Below are 26,379 nucleotides of genomic sequence, written 5' to 3'. Positions count from 1 at the left end.
TTGTAAACATACCACGTCTCTTTGCAGACGACAGTCCACACTCTGTTACATGTATACTCTATAATATAAATGAAATCAAATGTGTCATTAACAATAACATTACAGTAATATCAAATCAATCTTAACAAAACTAGTACATGTACATTTATAATGCAAGCAAAATTGAAGGAATTATATTTTCCAATCGCTTCTAGCGTTTGTCCAATTTACAATTCAACAGCTTCGAAAAATGTTGAATAAACCAGTGAACACTCAGTTCCATAAACTTGTTAGTATATATGTAACTGTTAATGTCATGCATGTGTTGGTATTGTTGACATTACTGCATTATGTTTATATGGAATGTAATTTATCTCATTAGTCGTTTGTTAATAAAGGCCACTTTAAAGGACTTTAAGACATTGAATGAGATAGACCTATTCTTACACATATTATATTATAAAGTAATGTGATGTTATACATTACTTATTGTTGTTTATATTATATTTCAGTGTGTAAAAGTATGTAAAAGTCAACTATGACTGGAGATTGAGCAGTAAACTATTGAAAACAGTTTGTTTCCTTGTGCACACTCGGACACAGAACGAACCGCGACCAGTTAGTTTTTGAACCCGTAATATATTGGCTATTATATGACCTACACATGAGTCAGACTATTACAGACTGACAATAGTTGTCCTCTCTATCGATATATAGAACTGCAGACTGACACTAGTTGTCCCCTCTATCGTTATATAGAATTGCAGACTGAAACCAGCTGGCCTCTACTTATATACGTAGAACTGCAGACTGACACTTGCTATCCCCTCTACATTTATATAGAGTTGCATACTGGCATTAGTTGTCCGCTCTATTGTTATATAGAACTGCAGACTGACATTAGTTGTCCCCTCTATCTTTAAATAGAACTGCAGACTGACATTAGTTGTCCCCTCTATCTTTAAATAGAACTGCAGACCGACATTAGTTGTCCCCTCTATCTTTAAATAGAACTGCAGACTGACATTAGTTGTTCTCTCTTTAAGAAATATTATATATGACATGATAAGGACCGACCCGAGTTGTCCGATTCACAGTCCAACGCTCAACCGATTGAGCTAACCAGTCGGACAGGCTGACATGAGTTGTCCCCTCTATCCTTATATAGAACTGCAGACTGACACTAGTTATCCCCTCTATCTTTATATAGAAATGCAGACTGACATGAGTTGTCCCCTCTATCTTTGTTAAGAAATGCAGACTGACAATAGTTATCCCCTCTATCTTTATAAAGAACTGCAGACTAACACTAGTTGCCCCCTATCTTTATATAGGACTGCAGACTGACACTAGTTGCCACGTCTATCTGTATATAGAACTGCAGACTGACACTAGTTGCCCCCTCTAGCTGTATAGGGGACTGCAGACTGACACTAGTTGCCCCCTCTGGCTGTATATAGAACTGCAGACTGACACTAGTTGCCCCCTCTATCTGTATATAGGACTGCAGACTGACACTAGTTGCCCCCTCTATCTTTGTATAGAACTGCAGACTGACATTAGTTGTCACCTCTATCTTTATATAGGACTGCAGATTGACACTAGTTGTCCCCTCTATCTGTATATAGAACTGCAGACTGACACTAGTTGCCCCCTCTATCTGTATATAGGACTGCAGACAGTCACTAGTTGCCCCCTCTATCTGTATATAGGACTGCAGACTGACACTAGTTGCCCCCTCTATCTGTATATAGGACTGCAGACTGACAATAGTTGCCACCTCTAGCTGTATATAGAACTGCAGACTGACACTAGTTGCCCCCTCTATCTGTATATAGGACTGCAGACTGACATCAGTTGATCCCTCTATCTTTATTTAGAAATGCAGACTGACACTAGTTGCCCCCTCTATCTGTATATAGGACTGCAGACTGACATCAGTTGATCTCTCTATCTTTATTTAGAACTGCAGACTGACACTAGTTGCCCCCTCTATCTGTATATAGGACTGCAGACTGACATCAGTTGATCCCTCTATCTTTATTTAGAACTGCAGACTGACACTAGTTGCCCCCTCTATCTGTATATAGGACTGCAGACAGTCACTAGTTGTCCCTCTCATCAGAACAAAGAACTAAAGACCGGCCGTATTTGTCCCCTTCATCTTTCTCTATAACTTTAGACTGACATTAGTTGTCCCTTACATTTCAACAACACACTTTTCACCCACACTATTTCCCCCATCTCCATTGTTTACAGATAACTGCAGATTGACCCACTCACTTTTACCTATAACTACATAGACGAGATGGATGTTCTCTGAACGGACGCTATACTAAATTACTAATAGCAATACTAGCTTTCTTATGAGCAATGGCCACTGTGCCATTTGTACATTATTCGTACCGAAACTCCACACGGACAGTGCTATGTAATTGGGCACAATGCATAAGATTTCCGGCCTTTCACCGGTGCCACTAGCTAGGGCCAACTCTAGGTACCAGAGTGCGTTTCGTGATTATTATGGTCCTTTCGCGATTTCGCACATCTCATGTCTTTTTTAGTTTGTATACTGGCTCAGCCTCTTCTTCGATCTGCCGATTTAAATAAAAATCGGTTGACTTCTAATTTACACAAAATAATAAATATAAGGCAAATATGAAAAATACAGTCGAACCCCGTTCGCTCGAAATCCCAGGGACCGGCGAAAATACCTCGAGCCTAGGAAAATTTGAGCCAAGCGGGAACGTTTACCTTCAGTTTAAAGAAATTGGTCATGTACATCTAGTTCGAACCAACGAGGATTTCGAGCTAAGCGATTTCGAGCCAATGGGTTTCGACTGTATATTCATCCCATTGGACAACATTTCATTTTAAATGCAAATGCATTTATGCTCCTTGGTGTTTTCTCTTGTGTTGTCTTGTTGTTGTTTTCAATGTTTACTATTTTTGTTCTAGTGCACGTAACATACTTGATAACATCATAGTCTTATTTCTTATCTTAATATGTACTGCATACCTCCTAATCACAGACCGTTTGGCCTTTGAGTACTATCATATGCAATATGTACCACGTTTACTGCTGACATTTTTAGAATGGAGTTGTTTTTATTGTTTTCTCTGATATTTGTTTATATCGGAGAGAATGCTGATGCCGAAATTGCAAGTATGTTCATTTTTTTTTTTAATCTCGGGATTAAATGTTTTATAATATAAATATTGTTTTCCAATTAAATCAACGTTTTCATGTTCGTTCCATTTTCGAATGGACTGTTTCATCAGTAAGATATATACTTAATTATTGTTAGTAAAGTTTTGATAACGGCCATTAATTAGTGGGTTATTCAAAATTATGTCATCTTCAGGCTCAAAGGGCACAGACTTTGTCATCAGCTTTCTGCAACAGATTTTACCGGGGTCAACCACACTACAAATTTCCGCTGACGTCACAAGTCGCGTGTCTATAGAAGCCCCGTTCATTGGCTTTTCCAAAACTATGCAGCTGGACCCCGGCTCGAGAGAAATACGAATGGAACAAACACTGCGGGAAACCAGCACACTGATCTCCTTTAAGGCAATTCGTGTCAAATCCGACAACCCGATTTCGGTGTATGTTTTCGACGATTTAAAACCGTATATTGGTGGGTATTTAGCGTTACCTGTTGAGAGTTTGGGCTCTGAATACATGGTAGTAACAAAGTCAGGCCGAAAAAGCGAGGTACTTATATCAGCAGCCGAAGACAGAACAGCTGTGTCCGTTACTCTGAAAAGCAAAACGAATATTACCCACCAGGGTTATAAGTATTCCGACGGTGACATTATACGCGAAACACTAGATACATTTCAAACATGGCAAATTCAAAGCGATAGTGATTTAAGCGGGACAATAGTGAAAGCGGACGGTAAAGTTGTAGTTATCGCTGGAAGCGAATGTGCAGGTGTCCCTGATACTGCATCCGAGTGTGATTTCATAACAGAACAATTAACACCCGTAAGTTCATGGGAAATTAGTTTCATAGTGCCATTAGTTCGTAAATGCGCGAACGTGATCCGAATTATGGCGCGTGATGACGCAACTGATGTCAAAGTGACGTATGCAAAACAATCTTGGAACACGATGCTTGATGCAACAATCTTTGTTGACCGCGAATATCACCCTATAACAGATAAAGTCCCTGTTGTAGTCATTGAATCAAAGAAACCGGTTCACGTTATGCTATTTACTGGACCATCGGCGACGTCACAAGTTAACACATGTGGTCCCTCTATGACAACAATACCCGCTTTTACCCAGTATTCCAATGACTACAGAATGCTGCTGCCTGATGCGAACGTAGACTATCACCTGTTAACTCTTATAGTTCCTGCAAGTAACTTAAATGGTCTACGTATAAACAACAACACAATTTCAACAATTTCGTCCCAGCGGATATATGCAGGATTTGCAAGCGAAGATTTCTTTGTCATAGAAGCTGATTTGGCGGGAGTATCTCAAAATGTTCATATCACTCAAACCGCAAACGTCGACTTCGGTGCCTTTGTATATGGCATGGTAGGAAATGGATCTTTTGGATATCCTCTGGGATTAAAAGTGGATTTGACAAAAGGTTTGAAAGTTTCATTTACTATATCATTTCTGCAAGAATATATTAAATACAACTTTGTTTATTAACAATCGTATGGCCGTATGATGTCCGTCGTCTGAGAATACAATTTCATTCGGAACTCCTCGGCCATTTTTATCGAAAACAGCCGGTACATCAGTTGAAGTAGTTCGTAAATTTTTGAATTATATTATTAATTAAATGTAGTGATTTAGAGTTGTATGTATTGATCTTAGTTTAAATTGATTGCCAGTGAAGTGTTTTATTGCATACATAATTAAGATTCCCAAGGGTAAAGTCATAAAGTTAAACTGCTAAATAAAATTACTACGCGATCTACTTGCAGCGGACTTAAACGTTTAAGTATGTAAACCGTCCAAATACATCCGAGGTTGTTTTCGAATAAAAATGGCCGAGGAGTTCCGAATGTATACAATGTATGATGTCGTTTTTGCGTGCCGGTATACGGCAGGAAAAGCTCCTCATGCCTCCTGATGAAAACCATTGGTGTTTTTGTTATTGTTTATTTTTAAAACCTTTCCTTCTACATTCGGAACTCCTGGGCCATTTTCCATCGAAAATAACCTCGTTTGTTTAAGAAGGGTTTACAATGTCAAAATCTTTATATTTAACTACGAGTTAACTGCAAGTATTTCAATGTAGCAGATAAATCTAATGACTTTATTCATGGGCATCTTAATCATTTATGCAATAAATTGTTTACGTACTTCTTCTACTGAAGTACCGGAATGTTCCTTCTAGAGATCTAAAGCATACAAACCAGCATCATATATATCCAAGCATAACTACAGACATTTAAAAGTTGTTCAATACATATTTTACATTAAAAACGATTTTTGTTAAATCAGTCTGAGCAATAAACTTTCGTTATATCATATGTTTTACTCTTTCAGCTAATGCGGAAGTCCGGTTAGTCGGGGGCAGTACGGGAGCGTCCGGGCGAGCTGAGGTCTTCTTTCATGGTCACTGGGGCACGGTCTGTGATGTCAAATTCGACACGGAGGATGCAAAAGTCGTCTGCAAAATGATGGGATTTTATTTTGGCGCCGCGTAGGGATTATTTCCCCTCTAAGAATGCAATTCATTTTTATAGCCAATGAAATTGCTGATAGGCAATCATTAAGCACTAGGCTTAATCATTAAGAATTTTCTCTTTCGCGGGTGTTTAAAGGTCCGCCTCCTGCTACTCATCCGATACTCTCTCCCTGCGCGTATCGCAAAATAAGAATATAATTTAAAAATAATAACGGCATTATATTAATGTCGTTATTTTTTTATGCTGATTTCAAAGGCTAAAATAAACACACAAAAATATTTTCTGAATGAAAGTTAACAAAACAATGTACCCTTCGAAAATTCAGCGTGTTTTGAAAGGACAGATACTATAACAGACAGGACAAGTACATTTTCAAAAATGGTAACGCTAACACAGATTGAAAAGCCCGCTGAATGTTGAAAGTCTTAACGATAACTTTTCTTACTTAATGCAGGCCGATGGGAGATTTCATTGGCTAAAAATGTTGATTGCATTCAAATTTAATTAAAATTTTGAATATTATTTATAAAAAGGATTATAGTACAATGACATTACCTCTAGCCTGACATAAAAATGTTACAAATTGCTAATTATTACTTACAGTACCTTGCGTAAAGTATTGAATTACTTGTCGAATGCAACTTATTTGCCCAAATATTTAAACCATATAAGATATTGTTAAAAACCAAGTTAAAGAAGGACTTGCTTTTTATGTCACTCAGAAACCCCGTGGCGGGTCACTATGGAGCTGGTAGTGGTATAGTGCTAGTCGACAATCTGAGATGCACCGGAAACGAAGACAACGTACATATGTGTGCTTCCGGTCAGTGGGAGAACTCCGCCTGCACACACGAGCAGGACGTCGGTGTTGACTGCAGTAGGTGCATATTTGTTGACACGTTTCCTTCCTCAGCTCATTTGTTCACACGTTTCATTCATCAGCACATTTGTTCACACGTTTCATTCTTCAGAAAATTTGTTCACACGTTTCAGTCCTCAGCACATTTGATCGCACGTTTTATTCATTAGCACATTTGTTCTCACGTCGTTGTATTCTCCGGCACATTCGTTCTCACGTTTCATTCTTCAGCACATTTGTTCACAACTTTCATTCCTTTGCACATTTGTTCTCACGTTTCATTCCGCAGCGCATTTGTTCTCACGTTTCATTCCTTAGCACTTTCGTTCTCACGTTTCATTCCTCGGCACATTTGTTCTCACGTTTTATTCCTCCGCACATTTGTTCTCACGTTTCATTCCTCAGCACATTTGTTCTCACGTTTCAATCCATTCCTCAGCCCGTTTGTTCTCACGTTTCATTCCTCCGCACGTTTGTTCTCACGTTTCATTCTACCGCACAATTGTTATCATGTTTCATTCCTCAGCACATTTGTTCTAACGTTTCATTCCTCAGCAAGTTTGTTCTCATGTATTATTCCTCAGCACAGTTGTTCTCACGTTTCATTCCTCAGCACATTTGTTCTCACGTTTCATTCTTCCGCACGTTTGTTCTCACGTTTCATTCCTCCGCACATTTGTTCTCACGTTTCATTCCTCGGCATATTTGTTCTCACGTTTCATTTCTCATCATACTTGTTCCCACGTTATATTCTTCAGCACATTTGTTCTCACGTTTCATTCCTTAGCACATTCGTTCTCACGCTTCATACCTGAGTACATTTGTTCCCACGTTATATTCTTCAGCACATTTGTTCTCATGTTTCATTCCTTAGCACATTCGTTCTCACGTTTCATACCTGAGTACATTTGTTCTCACGTATTATTCCTCAAAATATTTGTTCTCACGTTTCATTCCTCAGCGCATTTGTTTTCACGTTTCATTTCTTTGCATATTCGTTCTCACGTGTCAATCATCCGCACATTTGTTCTCACGTTTCATTCCTCAGCACATTTGTTCTCACGTTTCATTCCTCAGCGCATTAATTCTCACGTTTCATTACTCAGCACGTTTGTTCTCACGTTTCATTTCTCCGCACGTTTGTTCTCATGTTTCATTCCTCCGCACATTTGTTCTCACGTTTCATTCCTCAGCACATTTGTTCTCATGTTTCATTCCTCTGCACTTTTGTTCTCACGTATTATTCCTCAGCACACTTGTTCTCACGTTTCATTTCTCAGCACATTTGCTCTCACGTTTCATTCCTCCGCACGTTTGTTCTCACGTTTCATTCCTCCGCACATTTGTTCTCACGTTTCATTCCTCCGCAAATTTGTTCTCACGTTTCATTCCTCGGCACATTTGTTCTCACGTTTCATTTCCATGCACATTTGTTCTCACGGTTCATTCCTCCGCACATTTATTCTCACGTTTCATTCCTCAGCACATTTGTTCTCACGTTTCATTTCCCTGCACATTTGTTCCAACGTTTCATTCCTCAGCACATTTGTTCTCACGTTTCATTCCTCAGCACATTTGTTCTCACGTTTCATTTCCCTGCACATTTGTTCTTACGTTTCATTCCTAAGCACATTTGTTCTTACGTTTCATTCCTCGGCAAATTTGTTCCAACGTTTCATTCCTCCGCACATTTGTTCTTACGTTTCATTCCTCAGCCCATTTGTTCAGACGTTTCATTCTTCGAAAAATTTGTTCACACGTTTCCTTCCTGAGCACATTTGATCACACTTTATATTCATTAGCACATTTGTTCTGACGTCGTTTCATTCTCCAGCACATCCTTGGTTTGTCACGGCTCAATAAACGTATTGCACTCTGGGCTGGTGCAAGAGGGAGTAACTCATGTCGTAACTGGTTTTATTTGGTTAAGCAGAAACTGTGTTCTCTGAACCTGGATATTTATTGCAGTATTGAAATCGTTATACCTAAACATGCTATTTTAAGTAAAGTAGAGGAGTTGTTGCTGCATCAGTTTACGCAGGGCTGGTTGGCTCAGATTAATAGTACAGTTGGTACATCAGGTAGAGGGCGCAACAAATTGCGTACATACTGTTTGTTGAAAACTGAATTTGGTACAGAAAAGTACTGTAAAATAATCATGCCGCTGCAGCATAGGTCGGCACTGAGTAAATTTAGATGTGGTGTAGCTCCTCTACGAATTGAAACTGGCAGATATGAAAACTTACCGGTTGAAGCTAGAAAATGCCCTTTTTGTGATACTGTAGAAAACGAGTCTCATGTTATCCTTGAGTGTAGAGCATATGATGATTACCGTGTTACATTGTTTGCTAAGGCCGTTGAAACTGATAACTTATTTCTATCTATGAGTAATACTGAAAAGTTGAAATTTATACTCTGTAATTCTGCAGTGCTACGACTTGCTGCCAAAACCTGTAATTTGATTTTAAAGAGAAGACAGTTTTATCTGTGTAAATAGTCATCGCGTTCATGTATATACTTTTAAGTATGTAGATGTTTACTTATTGTACTTTGTGATATTCTAATAGGTCACACAAATGATATTGGTTCCTTGTTATTAAATGAACCTCCTATATAATGGTCGGTAAATCCAATTTCACCTGCTTGTTTTAGTGTTTCTGGGAGCTTCTGTCAGTATTAAGTCGGTTGTTTCACTTTTTTCTATGGGCTCTTAAAGCAAATCTTATGCTCATTGATGGAAGAAAATTGTTTGTGTGGCATATTAGTGTTTAATTTGTAAGTACAGTTGTTGTTGTTGTTGGGGTTTTTTTACCAGTCAGTATCAGTCACATATTTTATAACAAGTCTGTATTTTATTTTGTATTAATATGTTCTGTGTATTTGTCAAATAGTCTCCTGTAATTCTATATAGAATGGCCATATAATTATTTGTTTTATGTGTTGCATGTAACTTTTAGTATGTATATGGACGAGACTCTAATAAAGATATAATCCTTCATTCTCACGTTTCATTCCTCAGCACATTTGTTCACAACTTTCATTCCTTTGCACATTTGTTCTCACGTTTCATTCCGCAGCGCATGTTTTCTCACGTTTCATTCCTTAGCACATTCGTTCTCACGTTTCAATACTCCGCACGTTTGTTCTCACGTTTAATTCCTCCGCACATTTGTTCTCACATTTCATTCCTCAGCACATTTGTTCACGCATTTCATTCCTTTGGACATTTGTTCTCACGTTTCATTCATCGGCACATTTGTTCACACGTTTCATTCATCGCCACAATTGCTCACACGTTTCATTCCTCCGCACATTTGTTCTCACGTTTCATTTCTTAGCACATATGTTCTCACGTACCATTCTCCAGCACATTCGTTCTCACGTTTCATTCCTCAGCACATTTGTTCTCACGTTTCATTCCTCAGCATGTTTGTTCGTTCGTTTCATTCTTCCGCACGTTTATTCTCACGTTTCATTCCTTAGCACATTTGTTCTCACGTTTCATTCCTTAGCACATTTGTACTCACGTCGTTTCATTTCTCAGCACATTTGTTCACAACTTTCATTCCTTTGCACATTTGTTCTCGCGTTTCATTCCTCAGCACATTTGTTCACGCATTTCATTCCTTTGCACATTTGTTCTCACGTTTCATTCATCGCATATTTGTGCACACGTTTCATTCATCGCCACATTTGATCACACGTTTAATTCCTCCGCACATTCGTTCTCACGTATCATTTCTTAGCACATTTCTTTTCACGTTTCATTCTCCAGCACATTCGTTCTCACGTTTTATTCCTCAGCACATATGTTTTTACGTTTCATTCCTCAGCACATTTGTTCTTACGTTTTATTCCTCACCACAATTTTTCTTACGTTTCATTCCTCAGCCCATTTGTTCACACGTTTCATTCTTCAGAAAATTTGTTCACACGTTTCATTCCTCAGCAGATTTGATCACACGTTTTATTGATTAGCACATTTGTTCTCACATCGTTGTATTCTCCGTCACATTCGTTCTCACGTTTCATTCTTCAGCTCATTTGTTCACAACTTTCATTCCTTTGCACATTTGTTCTCACGTTTCATTCCGCAGCGCATTTGTTCTCACGTTTCATTCCTTAGCACTTTCGTTCTCACGTTTCATTCCTCAGCACATTTCTTCTCACGCTTCATTCCTCAGCACATTTGTTCACAACTTTCATTCCTCAGCACATTTGTTCTCACGTTTCATTCCGCAGCGCATATTTTCTTACGTTTCATTCCTCAGCACATTCGTTCTCACGTTTCAATACTCCGCACGTTTGTTCTCACGTTTCATTCCTCCGCACATTTGTTCTCACATTTCATTCCTCAGCACATTTGTTCTCACGTTTCATTCCTCAGCACGTTTGTTCTCACGTTTCATTCGTCCGCACGTTTGTCCTCACCTTTCATTCCTCAGCACCATTGTTCTCATGTTTCATTCCTCAGCACATTTGTTTTGACGTTTCATTCCTCAGCACGTTTGTTCTCACGTTTTATTCCTCAGCACAGTTGTTCTCACGTTTCATTCCTCAGCACATTTGTCTCACGTTTCATTCCTCCGTACGTTTGTTCTCACGTTTCAATCCTCCGCAGATTTTTCTCACGTTTCATTCCTCCCTAAATTTGTTCTCACGTTTCATTCCTCAGCATGTTTGTTCTTTCGTTTCATTCTTCCGCACGTTTGTTCTCACGTTTCATTCCTCCGCACATTTGTTCTCACATTTCATTCCTCAGCATGATTGTTCTTTCGTTTCATTCCTCCGCACGTTTGTTCTCACGTTTCATTCCTCCGCAAATTTGTTCTCACGTTTCATTCCTTAGCACATTTGTTCTCAGGTCGTTTTATTCCTCAGCACATTTGTTCACAACTTTCATTCCTTTGCACATTTGTTCTCACGTTTCATTCCTCAGCACATTTGTTCACGCGTTTCGTTCCTTTGCACATTTGTTCTCATGTTTCATTCCTCAGCACATTTGTTCTCACGTTTCATTTCTTAGCACATATGTTCTCACGTATCATTCTCCAGCACATTCGTCCTCACGTTTCATTCCTCAGCACATTTGTTCTCACGTTTCATTCCTCAGCATGTTTGTTCGTTCGTTTCATTCTTCCGCACGTTTATTCTCACGTTTCATTCCTTAGCACATTTGTTCTCACGTTTCATTCCTTAGCACATTTGTTCTCATGTCGTTTCATTTCTCAGCACATTTGTTCACAACTTTCATTCCTTTGCACATTTGTTCTCGCGTTTCATTCCTCAGCACATTTGTTCACGCATTTCATTCATTTGCACATTTGTTCTCATGTTTCATTCATCGCATACTTGTGCACACGTTTCATTCATCGCCACATTTGATCACACGTTTAATTCCTCCGCACATTCGTTCTCACGTTTCATTTCTTAGCACATTTCTTTTCACGTTTCATTCTCCAGCACATTCGTTCTCACGTTTTATTCCTCAGCACATATGTTTTTACGTTTCATTCCTCAGCACATTTGTTCTTACGTTTTATTCCTCAGCACATTTTTTCTTGCGTTTCATTCCTCAGCCCATTTGTTCACACGTTTCATTCTTCAGAAAATTTGTTCACACGTTTCATTCCTCAGCAGATTTGATCACACGTTTTATTGATTAGCACATTTGTTCTCACATCGTTGTATTCTCCATCACATTCGTTCTCGCGTTTCATTCTTCAGCTCATTTGTTCACAACTTTCATTCTTCCGCACATTTGTTATCACATTTCATTCCTCAGCACATTTGTTCTCACGTTTCATTCCTCAGCACGTTTGTTCTCACGTTTCATTCGTCCGCACGTTTGTCCTCACCTTTCATTCCTCAGCACCATTGTTCTCATGTTTCATTCCTCAGCACATTTGTTTTGACGTTTCATTCCTCAGCACGTTTGTTCTCACGTTTTATTCCTCAGCACAGTTGTTCTCACGTTTCATTCCTCAGCACATTTGTCTCACGTTTCATTCCTCCGTACGTTTGTTCTCACGTTTCATTCCTCCGCAGATTTTTCTCACGTTTCATTCCTCCCTAAATTTGTTCTCACGTTTCATTCCTCAGCATGTTTGTTCTTTCGTTTCATTCTTCCGCACGTTTGTTCTCACGTTTCATTCCTCCGCACATTTGTTCTCACATTTCATTCCTCAGCATGATTGTTCTTTCGTTTCATTCTTCCGCACGTTTGTTCTCACGTTTCATTCCTCCGCACATTTGTTCTCACATTTCATTCCTCAGCATGATTGTTCTTTCGTTTCATTCCTCCGCACGTTTGTTCTCACGTTTCATTCCTCCGCAAATTTGTTCTCACGTTTCATTCCTTAGCACATTTGTTCTCAGGTCGTTTTATTCCTCAGCACATTTGTTCACAACTTTCATTCCTTTGCACATTTGTTCTCACGTTTCATTCCTCAGCATATTTGTTCACGCGTTTCGTTCCTTTGCAAATTTGTTCTCATGTTTCATTCCTCAGCACATTTGTTCTCACGTTTCATTTCTTAGCACATATGTTCTCACGTATCATTCTCCAGCACATTCGTTCTCACGTTTCATTCCTCAGCACATTTGTTCTCACGTTTCATTCCTCAGCATGTTTGTTCGTTCGTTTCATTCTTCCGCACGTTTATTCTCATGTTTCATTCCTTAGCACATTTGTTCTCACGTTTCATTCCTTAGCACATTTGTTCTCATGTCGTTTCATTTCTCAGCACATTTGTTCACAACTTTCATTCCTTTGCACATTTGTTCTCGCGTTTCATTCCTCAGCACATTTGTTCACGCATTTCATTCCTTTGCACATTTGTTCTCACGTTTCATTCATCGCATATTTGTGCACACGTTTCATTCATCGCCACATTTGATCACACGTTTAATTCCTCCGCACATTCGTTCTCACGTTTCATTTCTTAGCACATTTCTTTTCACGTTTCATTCTCCAGCACATTCGTTCTCACGTTTTATTCCTCAGCACATATGTTTTTACGTTTCATTCCTCAGCACATTTGTTCTTACGTTTTATTCCTCAGCACATTTTTTCTTACGTTTCATTCCTCAGCCCATTTGTTCACACGTTTCATTCTTCAGAAAATTTGTTCACACGTTTCATTCCTCAGCAGATTTGATCACACGTTTTATTGATTAGCACATTTGTTCTCACATCGCTGTATTCTCCGTCACATTCGTTCTCACGTTTCATTCTTCAGCTCATTTGTTCACAACTTTCATTCTTCCGCACATTTGTTCTCACATTTCATTCCTCAGCACATTTGTTCTCACGTTTCATTCCTCAGCACGTTTGTTCTCACGTTTCATTCGTCCGCACGTTTGTCCTCACCTTTCATTCCTCAGCACCATTGTTCTCATGTTTCATTCCTCAGCACATTTGTTTTGACGTTTCATTCCTCAGCACGTTTGTTCTCACGTTTTATTCCTCAGCACAGTTGTTCTCACGTTTCATTCCTCAGCACATTTGTCTCACGTTTCATTCCTCCGTACGTTTGTTCTCACGTTTCATTCCTCCGCAGATTTGTTCTCACGTATCATTCCTCCCTTAATTTGTTCTCACGTTTCATTCCTCAGCATGTTTGTTCTCACGTTTCATTCCTCCGCACATTTGTTCTCACATTTCATTCCTCAGCATGATTGTTCTTTCGTTTCATTCCTCCGCACGTTTGTTCTCACGTTTCATTCCTCTGCAAATTTGTTCTCACGTTTCATTGCTTAGCACATTTGTTCTCAGGTCGTTTTATTCCTCAGCACATTTGTTCACAACTTTCATTCCTTTGCACATTTGTTCTCACGTTTCATTCCTCAGCACATTTGTTCACGCGTTTTGTTCCTTTGCACATTTGTTCTCATGTTTCATTCCTCAGCACATTTGTTCACACGTTTCATTCCTTTGCATATTTGTTTTCACGTTTCATTCCTTTGCATATTTGTTCACACATTTCATTCCTCCGCACATTTGTTCACACGTTTCATTCCTCAACACATTTTTTCTCACGTTTCATTCCTCAGCACATTAGTTCTCATGTTTCATTTCTCAGCACATTTGTTCTCACGTTTCATTCGTCCGCACGTTTGTCCACACCTTTCATTCCTCAGCACAATTGTTCTCATGTTACATTCCTCAGCACATTTGTTTTGACGTTTCATTCCTCAGCACGTTTGTTCTCACGTTTTATTCCTCAGCACAGTTGTTCTGACGTTTCATTCCTCAGCACATTTGTCTCACGTTTCATTCCTCCGTACGTTTGTTCTCACGTATCATTCCTCCGCAGATGTGTTCTCACGTTTCATTCCTCCCCAAATTTGTTCTCACGTTTCATTCCTCAGCATGTTTGTTCTTTCGTTTCATTCTTCCGCACGTTTGTTCTCACGTTTCATTCCTCCGCACATTTGTTCTCACATTTCATTCCTCAGCATGATTGTTCTTTCGTTTCATTCCTCCGCACGTTTGTTCTCACGTTTCATTCCTCCGCAAATTTGTTCTCACGTTTCATTCCTTAGCATATTTATTCTGACGTCGTTTTATTCCTCAGCACATTTGTTCACAACTTTCATTCCTTTGCACATTTGTTCTCACGTTTCATTCCTCAGCACATTTGTTCACGCGTTTAATTCCTCCGCACATTCGTTCTCACGTTTCATTTCTTAGCACATTTCTTTTCACGTTTCATTCTCCAGCACATTCGTTCTCACGTTTTATTCCTCAGCACATATGTTTTTACGTTTCATTCCTCAGCACATTTGTTCTTACGTTTTATTCCTCAGCACATTTTTTCTTACGTTTCATTCCTCAGCCCATTTGTTCACACGTTTCATTCTTCAGAAAATTTGTTCACACGTTTCATTCCTCAGCAGATTTGATCACACGTTTTATTGATTAGCACATTTGTTCTCACATCGTTGTATTCTCCGTCACATTCGTTCTCACGTTTCATTCTTCAGCTCATTTGTTCACAACTTTCATTCTTCCGCACATTTGTTCTCACATTTCATTCCTCAGCACATTTGTTCTCACGTTTCATTCCTCAGCACGTTTGTTCTCACGTTTCATTCGTCCGCACGTTTGTCCTCACCTTTCATTCCTCAGCACCATTGTTCTCATGTTTCATTCCTCAGCACATTTGTTTTGACGTTTCATTCCTCAGCACGTTTGTTCTCACGTTTTATTCCTCAGCACAGTTGTTCTCACGTTTCATTCCTCAGCACATTTGTCTCACGTTTCATTCCTCCGTACGTTTGTTCTCACGTTTCATTCCTCCGCAGATTTTTCTCACGTTTCATTCCTCCCTAAATTTGTTCTCACGTTTCATTCCTCAGCATGATTGTTCTTTCGTTTCATTCCTCCGCACGTTTGTTCTCACGTTTCATTCCTCCGCAAATTTGTTCTCACGTTTCATTCCTTAGCACATTTGTTCTCAGGTCGTTTTATTCCTCAGCACATTTGTTCACAACTTTCATTCCTTTGCACATTTGTTCTCACGTTTCATTCCTCAGCACATTTGTTCACGCGTTTCGTTCCTTTGCAAATTTGTTCTCATGTTTCATTCCTCAGCACATTTGTTCTCACGTTTCATTTCTTAGCACATATGTTCTCACGTATCATTCTCCAGCACATTCGTTCTCACGTTTCATTCCTCAGCACATTTGTTCTCACGTTTCATTCCTCAGCATGTTTGTTCGTTCGTTTCATTCTTCCGCACGTTTATTCTCACGTTTCATTCCTTAGCACATTTGTTCTCACGTTTCATTCCTTAGCACATTTGTTCTCATGTCGTTTCATTTCTCAGCACATTTGTTCACAACTTTCATTCCTTTGCACATTTGTTCTCGCGTTTCATTCCTCAGCACATTTGTTCACGCATTTCATTCCTTTGCACATTTGTTCTCACGTTTCATTCATCGCATATTTGTGCACACGTTCCATTCATCGCCACATTTGATCACACGTTTAATTCCTCCGCACATTCGTTCTCACGTTTCATTTCTTAGCACATTTCTTTTCACGTTTCATTCTCCAGCACATTCGTTCTCACGTTTTATTCCTCAGCACATATGTTTTTACGTTTCATTCCTCAGCACATTTGTTCTTACGTTTTATTCCTCAGCACATTTTTTCTTACGTTTCATTCCTCAGCCCATTTGTTCACACGTTTCATTCTTCAGAAAATTTGTTCACACGTTTCATTCCTCAGCAGATTTGATCACACGTTTTATTGATTAGCACATTTGTTCTCACATCGCTGTATTCTCCGTCACATTCGTTCTCACGTTTCATTCTTCAGCTCATTTGTTCACAACTTTCATTCTTCCGCACATTTGTTCTCACATTTCATTCCGCAGCACATTTGTTCTCACGTTTCATTCCTCAGCACGTTTGTTCTCACGTTTCATTCGTCCGCACGTTTGTCCCCACCTTTCATTCCTCAGCACCATTGTTCTCATGTTTCATTCCTCAGCACATTTGTTTTGACGTTTCATTCCTCAGCACGTTTGTTCTCACGTTTTATTCCTCAGCACAGTTGTTCTCACGTTTCATTCTTCAGCACATTTGTCTCACGTTTCATTCCTCCGTACGTTTGTTCTCACGTTTCATTCCTCCGCAGATTTGTTCTCACGTATCATTCCTCCCTAAATTTGTTCTCACGTTTCATTCCTCAGCATGTTTGTTCTTTCGTTTCATTCTTCCGCACGTTTGTTCTCACGTTTCATTCCTCCGCACATTTGTTCTCACATTTCATTCCTCAGCATGATTGTTCTTTCGTTTCATTCCTCCGCACGTTTGTTCTCACGTTTCATTCCTCTGCAAATTTGTTCTCACGTTTCATTCCTTAGCACATTTGTTCTCAGGTCGTTTTATTCCTCAGCACATTTGTTCACAACTTTCATTCCTTTGCACATTTGTTCTCACGTTTCATTCCTCAGCACATTTGTTCACGCGTTTTGTTCCTTTGCACATTTGTTCTCATGTTTCATTCCTCAGCACATTTGTTCACACGTTTCATTCCTTTGCATATTTGTTTTCACGTTTCATTCCTTTGCATATTTGTTCACACATTTCATTCCTCCGCACATTTGTTCACACGTTTCATTCCTCAACACATTTTTTCTCACGTTTCATTCCTCAGCACATTAGTTCTCATGTTTCATTTCTCAGCACATTTGTTCTCACGTTTCATTCGTCCGCACGTTTGTCCACACCTTTCATTCCTCAGCACAATTGTTCTCATGTTACATTCCTCAGCACATTTGTTTTGACGTTTCATTCCTCAGCACGTTTGTTCTCACGTTTTATTCCTCAGCACAGTTGTTCTGACGTTTCATTCCTCAGCACATTTGTCTCACGTTTCATTCCTCCGTACGTTTGTTCTCACGTATCATTCCTCCGCAGATGTGTTCTCACGTTTCATTCCTCCCCAAATTTGTTCTCACGTTTCATTCCTCAGCATGTTTGTTCTTTCGTTTCATTCTTCCGCACGTTTGTTCTCACGTTTCATTCCTCCGCACATTTGTTCTCACATTTCATTCCTCAGCATGATTGTTCTTTCGTTTCATTCCTCCGCACGTTTGTTCTCACGTTTCATTCCTCCGCAAATTTGTTCTCACGTTTCATTCCTTAGCACATTTATTCTCACGTCGTTTTATTCCTCAGCACATTTGTTCACAACTTTCATTCCTTTGCACATTTGTTCTCACGTTTCATTCCTCAGCACATTTGTTCACGCGTTTAATTCCTTTGCACATTTGTTCTCACGTTTCATTCCTCAGCACATTTGTTCACACGTTTCATTCCTTTGCATATTTGTTTTCACGTTTCATTCCTTTGCATATTTGTTCACACATTTCATTCTTCCGCACGTTTGTTCTCACGTTTCATTCCTCCGCACATTTGTTCTCACATTTCATTCCTCAGCATGATTGTTCTTTCGTTTCATTCTTCCGCACGTTTGTTCTCACATTTCATTCCTCCGCACATTTGTTCTCACATTTCATTCCTCAGCATGATTGTTCTTTCGTTTCATTCCTCCGCACGTTTGTTCTCACGTTTCATTCCTCCGCAAATTTGTTCTCACGTTTCATTCCTTAGCACATTTGTTCTCAGGTCGTTTTATTCCTCAGCACATTTGTTCACAACTTTCATTCCTTTGCACATTTGTTCTCACGTTTCATTCCTCAGCATATTTGTTCACGCGTTTCGTTCCTTTGCAAATTTGTTCTCATGTTTCATTCCTCAGCACATTTGTTCTCACGTTTCATTTCTTAGCACATATGTTCTCACGTATCATTCTCCAGCACATTCGTTCTCACGTTTCATTCCTCAGCACATTTGTTCTCACGTTTCATTCCTCAGCATGTTTGTTCGTTCGTTTCATTCTTCCGCACGTTTATTCTCACGTTTCATTCCTTAGCACATTTGTTCTCATGTCGTTTCATTTCTCAGCACATTTGTTCACAACTTTCATTCCTTTGCACATTTGTTCTCGCGTTTCATTCCTCAGCACATTTGTTCACGCATTTCATTCCTTTGCACATTTGTTCTCACGTTTCATTCATCGCATATTTGTGCACACGTTTCATTCATCGCCACATTTGATCACACGTTTAATTCCTCCGCACATTCGTTCTCACGTTTCATTTCTTAGCACATTTCTTTTCACGTTTCATTCTCCAGCACATTCGTTCTCACGTTTTATTCCTCAGCACATATGTTTTTACGTTTCATTCCTCAGCACATTTGTTCTTACGTTTTATTCCTCAGCACATTTTTTCTTACGTTTCATTCCTCAGCCCATTTGTTCACACGTTTCATTCTTCAGAAAATTTGTTCACACGTTTCATTCCTCAGCAGATTTGATCACACGTTTTATTGATTAGCACATTTGTTCTCACATCGCTGTATTCTCCGTCACATTCGTTCTCACGTTTCATTCTTCAGCTCATTTGTTCACAACTTTCATTCTTCCGCACATTTGTTCTCACATTTCATTCCTCAGCACATTTGTTCTCACGTTTCATTCCTCAGCACGTTTGTTCTCACGTTTCATTCGTCCGCACGTTTGTCCTCACCTTTCATTCCTCAGCACCATTGTTCTGATGTTTCATTCCTCAGCACATTTGTTTTGACGTTTCATTCCTCAGCACGTTTGTTCTCACGTTTTATTCCTCAGCACAGTTGTTCTCACGTTTCATTCCTCAGCACATTTGTCTCACGTTTCATTCCTCCGTACGTTTGTTCTCACGTTTCATTCCTCCGCAGATTTGTTTTCACGTATCATTCCTCCCTTAATTTGTTCTCACGTTTCATTCCTCAGCATGTTTGTTCTCACGTTTCATTCCTCCGCACATTTGTTCTCACATTTCATTCCTCAGCATGATTGTTCTTTCGTTTCATTCCTCCGCACGTTTGTTCTCACGTTTCATTCCTCTGCAAATTTGTTCTCACGTTTCATTCCTTAGCACATTTGTTCTCAGGTCGTTTTATTCCTCAGCACATTTGTTCACAACTTTCATTCCTTTGCACATTTGTTCTCACGTTTCATTCCTCAGCACATTTGTTCACGCGTTTTGTTCCTTTGCACATTTGTTCTCACGTTTCATTCCTCAGCACATTTGTTCACACGTTTCATTCCTTTGCATATTTGTTTTCACGTTTCATTCCTTTGCATATTTGTTCACACATTTCATTCCTCCGCACATTTGTTCACACGTTTCATTCCTCAACACATTTTTTCTCACGTTTCATTCCTCAGCACATTAGTTCTCATGTTTCATTTCTCAGCACATTTGTTCTCACGTTTCATTCGTCCGCACGTTTGTCCACACCTTTCATTCCTCAGCACAATTGTTCTCATGTTACATTCCTCAGCACATTTGTTTTGACGTTTCATTCCTCAGCACGTTTGTTCTCACGTTTTATTCCTCAGCACAGTTGTTCTGACGTTTCATTCCTCAGCACATTTGTCTCACGTTTCATTCCTCCGTACGTTTGTTCTCACGTATCATTCCTCCGCAGATGTGTTCTCACGTTTCATTCCTCCCCAAATTTGTTCTCACGTTTCATTCCTCAGCATGTTTGTTCTTTCGTTTCATTCTTCCGCACGTTTGTTCTCACGTTTCATTCCTCCGCACATTTGTTCTCACATTTCATTCCTCAGCATGATTGTTCTTTCGTTTCATTCCTCCGCACGTTTGTTCTCACGTTTCATTCCTCCGCAAATTTGTTCTCACGTTTCATTCCTTAGCATATTTATTCTGACGTCGTTTTATTCCTCAGCACATTTGTTCACAACTTTCATTCCTTTGCACATTTGTTCTCACGTTTCATTCCTCAGCACATTTGTTCACGCGTTTAATTCCTCCGCACATTCGTTCTCACGTTTCATTTCTTAGCACATTTCTTTTCACGTTTCATTCTCCAGCACATTCGTTCTCACGTTTTATTCCTCAGCACATATGTTTTTACGTTTCATTCCTCAGCACATTTGTTCTTACGTTTTATTCCTTAGCACATTTTTTCTTGCGTTTCATTCCTCAGCCCATTTGTTCACACGTTTCATTCTTCAGAAAATTTGTTCACACGTTTCATTCCTCAGCAGATTTGATCACACGTTTTATTGATTAGCACATTTGTTCTCACATCGTTGTATTCTCCGTCACATTCGTTCTCACGTTTCATTCTTCAGCTCATTTGTTCACAACTTTCATTCTTCCGCACATTTGTTCTCACATTTCATTCCTCAGCACATTTGTTCTCACGTTTCATTCCTCAGCACGTTTGTTCTCACGTTTCATTCGTCCGCACGTTTGTCCTCACCTTTCATTCCTCAGCACCATTGTTCTCATGTTTCATTCCTCAGCACATTTGTTTTGACGTTTCATTCCTCAGCACGTTTGTTCTCACGTTTTATTCCTCAGCACAGTTGTTCTCACGTTTCATTCCTCAGCACATTTGTCTCACGTTTCATTCCTCCGTACGTTTGTTCTCACGTTTCATTCCTCCGCAGATTTTTCTCACGTTTCATTCCTCCCTAAATTTGTTCTCACGTTTCATTCCTCAGCATGTTTGTTCTTTCGTTTCATTCTTCCGCACGTTTGTTCTCACGTTTCATTCCTCCGCACATTTGTTCTCACATTTCATTCCTCAGCATGATTGTTCTTTCGTTTCATTCCTCCGCACGTTTGTTCTCACGCTTCATTCCTCCGCAAATTTGTTCTCACGTTTCATTCCTTAGCACATTTGTTCTCAGGTCGTTTTATTACTCAGCACATTTGTTCACAACTTTCATTCCTTTGCACATTTGTTCTCACGTTTCATTCCTCAGCATATTTGTTCACTCGTTTCGTTCCTTTGCAAATTTGTTCTCATGTTTCATTCCTCAGCACATTTGTTCTCACGTTTCATTTCTTAGCACATATGTTCTCACGTATCATTCTCCAGCACATTCGTTCTCGTGTTTCATTCCTCAGCACATTTGTTCTCACGTTTCATTCCTCAGCATGTTTGTTCGTTCGTTTCATTCTTCCGCACGTTTATTCTCACGTTTCATTCCTTAGCACATTTGTTCTCACGTTTCATTCCTCAGCACGTTTGTTCTCACGTTTCATTCGTCCGCACGTTTGTCCTCACCTTTCATTCCTCAGCACCATTGTTCTCATGTTTCATTCCTCAGCACATTTGTTTTGACGTTTCATTCCTCAGCACGTTTGTTCTCACGTTTTATTCCTCAGCACAGTTGTTCTCACGTTTCATTCCTCAGCACATTTGTCTCACGTTTCATTCCTCCGTACGTTTGTTCTCACGTTTCATTCCTCCGCAGATTTGTTCTCACGTATCATTCCTCCCTAAATTTGTTCTCACGTTTCATTCCTCAGCATGTTTGTTCTTTCGTTTCATTCTTCCGCACGTTTGTTCTCACGTTTCATTCCTCCGCACATTTGTTCTCACATTTCATTCCTCAGCATGATTGTTCTTTCGTTTCATTCCTCCGCACGTTTGTTCTCACGTTTCATTCCTCTGCAAATTTGTTCTCACGTTTCATTCCTTAGCACATTTGTTCTCAGGTCGTTTTATTCCTCAGCACATTTGTTCACAACTTTCATTCCTTTGCACATTTGTTCTCACGTTTCATTCCTCAGCACATTTGTTCACGCGTTTTGTTCCTTTGCACATTTGTTCTCATGTTTCATTCCTCAGCACATTTGTTCACACGTTTCATTCCTTTGCATATTTGTTTTCACGTTTCATTCCTTTGCATATTTGTTCACACATTTCATTCCTCCGCACATTTGTTCACACGTTTCATTCCTCAACACATTTTTTCTCACGTTTCATTCCTCAGCACATTAGTTCTCATGTTTCATTTCTCAGCACATTTGTTCTCACGTTTCATTCGTCCGCACGTTTGTCCACACCTTTCATTCCTCAGCACAATTGTTCTCATGTTACATTCCTCAGCACATTTGTTTTGACGTTTCATTCCTCAGCACGTTTGTTCTCACGTTTTATTCCTCAGCACAGTTGTTCTCACGTTTCATTCCTCAGCACATTTGTCTCACGTTTCATTCCTCCGTACGTTTGTTCTCACGTATCATTCCTCCGCAGATGTGTTCTCACGTTTCATTCCTCCCCAAATTTGTTCTCACGTTTCATTCCTCAGCATGTTTGTTCTTTCGTTTCATTCTTCCGCACGTTTGTTCTCACGTTTCATTCCTCCGCACATTTGTTCTCACATTTCATTCCTCAGCATGATTGTTCTTTCGTTTCATTCCTCCGCACGTTTGTTCTCACGTTTCATTCCTCCGCAAATTTGTTCTCACGTTTCATTCCTTAGCATATTTATTCTCACGTCGTTATTTTCCTCAGCACATTTGTTCACAACTTTCATTCCTTTGCACATTTGTTCTCACGTTTCATTCCTCAGCACATTTGTTCACGCGTTTAATTCCTCCGCACATTCGTTCTCACGTTTCATTTCTTAGCACATTTCTTTTCACGTTTCATTCTCCAGCACATTCGTTCTCACGTTTTATTCCTCAGCACATATGTTTTTACGTTTCATTCCTCAGCACATTTGTTCTTACGTTTTATTCCTCAGCACATTTTTTCTTGCGTTTCATTCCTCAGCACATTTGTTCACACGTTTCATTCTTTAGAAAATTTGTTCACACGTTTCATTCCTCAGCAGATTTGATCACACGTTTTATTGATTAGCACATTTGTTCTCACATCGTTGTATTCTCCGTCACATTCGTTCTCACGTTTCATTCTTCAGCTCATTTGTTCACAACTTTCATTCTTCCGCACATTTGTTCTCACATTTCATTCCTCAGCACATTTGTTCTCACGTTTCATTCCTCAGCACGTTTGTTCTCACGTTTCATTCGTCCGCACGTTTGTCCTCACCTTTCATTCCTCAGCACCATTGTTCTCATGTTTCATTCCTCAGCACATTTGTTTTGACGTTTCATTCCTCAGCACGTTTGTTCTCACGTTTTATTCCTCAGCACAGTTGTTCTCACGTTTCATTCCTCAGCACATTTGTCTCACGTTTCATTCCTCCGTACGTTTGTTCTCACGTTTCATTCCTCCGCAGATTTTTCTCACGTTTCATTCCTCCCTAAATTTGTTCTCACGTTTCATTCCTCAGCATGTTTGTTCTTTCGTTTCATTCTTCCGCACGTTTGTTCTCACGTTTCATTCCTCCGCACATTTGTTCTCACATTTCATTCCTCAGCATGATTGTTCTTTCGTTTCATTCCTCCGCACGTTTGTTCTCACGTTTCATTCCTCTGCAAATTTGTTCTCACGTTTCATTCCTTAGCACATTTGTTCTCAGGTCGTTTTATTCCTCAGCACATTTGTTCACAACTTTCATTCCTTTGCACATTTGTTCTCACGTTTCATTCCTCAGCACATTTGTTCACGCGTTTCGTTCCTTTGCACATTTGTTCTCATGTTTCATTCCTCAGCACATTTGTTCTCACGTTTCATTTCTTAGCACATATGTTCTCACGTATCATTCTCCAGCACATTCGTTCTCACGTTTCATTCCTCAGCACATTTGTTCTCACGTTTCATTCCTCAGCATGTTTGTTCGTTCGTTTCATTCTTCCGCACGTTTATTCTCACGTTTCATTCCTTAGCACATTTGTTCTCACGTTTCATTCCTTAGCACATTTGTTCTCATGGCGTTTCATTTCTCAGCACATTTGTTCACAACTTTCATTCCTTTGCACATTTGTTCTCGCGTTTCATTCCTCAGCACATTTGTTCACGCATTTCATTCCTTTGCACATTTGTTCTCACGTTTCATTCATCGCATATTTGTGCACACGTTTCATTCATCGCCACATTTGATCACACGTTTAATTCCTCCGCACATTCGTTCTCACGTTTCATTTCTTAGCACATTTCTTTTCACGTTTCATTCTCCAGCACATTCGTTCTCACGTTTTATTCTTCAGCACATATGTTTTTACGTTTCATTCCTCAGCACATTTGTTCTTACGTTTTATTCCTCAGCACATTTTTTCTTACGTTTCATTCCTCAGCCCATTTGTTCACACGTTTCATTCTTCAGAAAATTTGTTCACACGTTTCATTCCTCAGCAGATTTGATCACACGTTTTATTGATTAGCACATTTGTTCTCACATCGTTGTATTCTCCGTCACATTCGTTCTCACGTTTCATTCTTCAGCTCATTTGTTCACAACTTTCATTCTTCCGCACATTTGTTCTCACATTTCATTCCTCAGCACATTTGTTCTCACGTTTCATTCCTCAGCACGTTTGTTCTCACGTTTCATTCGTCCGCACGTTTGTCCTCACCTTTCATTCCTCAGCACCATTGTTCTCATGTTTCATTCCTCAGCACATTTGTTTTGACGTTTCATTCCTCAGCACGTTTGTTCTCACGTTTTATTCCTCAGCACAGTTGTTCTCACGTTTCATTCTTCAGCACATTTGTCTCACGTTTCATTCCTCCGTACGTTTGTTCTCACGTTTCATTCCTCCGCAGATTTGTTCTCACGTATCATTCCTCCCTAAATTTGTTCTCACGTTTCATTCCTCAGCATGTTTGTTCTTTCGTTTCATTCTTCCGCACGTTTGTTCTCACGTTTCATTCCTCCGCACATTTGTTCTCACATTTCATTCCTCAGCATGATTGTTCTTTCGTTTCATTCCTCCGCACGTTTGTTCTCACGTTTCATTCCTCTGCAAATTTGTTCTCACGTTTCATTCCTTAGCACATTTGTTCTCAGGTCGTTTTATTCCTCAGCACATTTGTTCACAACTTTCATTCCTTTGCACATTTGTTCTCACGTTTCATTCCTCAGCACATTTGTTCACGCGTTTCGTTCCTTTGCACATTTGTTCTCATGTTTCATTCCTCAGCACATTTGTTCACACGTTTCATTCCTTTGCATATTTGTTTTCACGTTTCATTCCTTTGCATATTTGTTCACACATTTCATTCCTCCGCACATTTGTTCACACGTTTCATTCCTCAACACATTTTTTCTCACGTTTCATTCCTCAGCACATTAGTTCTCATGTTTCATTTCTCAGCACATTTGTTCTCACGTTTCATTCGTCCGCACGTTTGTCCACACCTTTCATTCCTCAGCACAATTGTTCTCATGTTACATTCCTCAGCACATTTGTTTTGACGTTTCATTCCTCAGCACGTTTGTTCTCACGTTTTATTCCTCAGCACAGTTGTTCTGACGTTTCATTCCTCAGCACATTTGTCTCACGTTTCATTCCTCCGTACGTTTGTTCTCACGTATCATTCCTCCGCAGATGTGTTCTCACGTTTCATTCCTCCCCAAATT

At 39.6% G+C, this 26,379-nt stretch overlaps 1 protein-coding gene across 1 annotated transcript in view; it reads left to right on the top strand.

The window, feature by feature from the left end:
* The first annotated feature begins 3,038 nt into the window (after positions 1-3,038).
* The window catches only part of LOC128205357 (scavenger receptor cysteine-rich type 1 protein M130-like), a 38,055-nt gene continuing 14,714 nt past the window's right edge, over positions 3,039-26,379 (top strand). Inside the window, exons 1-4 of the mRNA XM_052906930.1 lie at positions 3,039-3,145; positions 3,345-4,586; positions 5,498-5,654; positions 6,363-6,517. Coding sequence (XP_052762890.1) covers positions 3,076-3,145; positions 3,345-4,586; positions 5,498-5,654; positions 6,363-6,517 — 1,624 coding nt within the window. The 5' untranslated portion in view covers positions 3,039-3,075. The remainder of the gene's footprint in view (positions 3,146-3,344; positions 4,587-5,497; positions 5,655-6,362; positions 6,518-26,379) is intronic.

The sequence above is a fragment of the Mya arenaria genome, chromosome 10 (assembly GCF_026914265.1).
Source record: "Mya arenaria isolate MELC-2E11 chromosome 10, ASM2691426v1".
In the NCBI taxonomy this organism is placed as follows: Eukaryota; Metazoa; Mollusca; class Bivalvia; order Myida; family Myidae; genus Mya; species Mya arenaria.
This window is presented reverse-complemented; position numbering and strand designations above follow the sequence as displayed.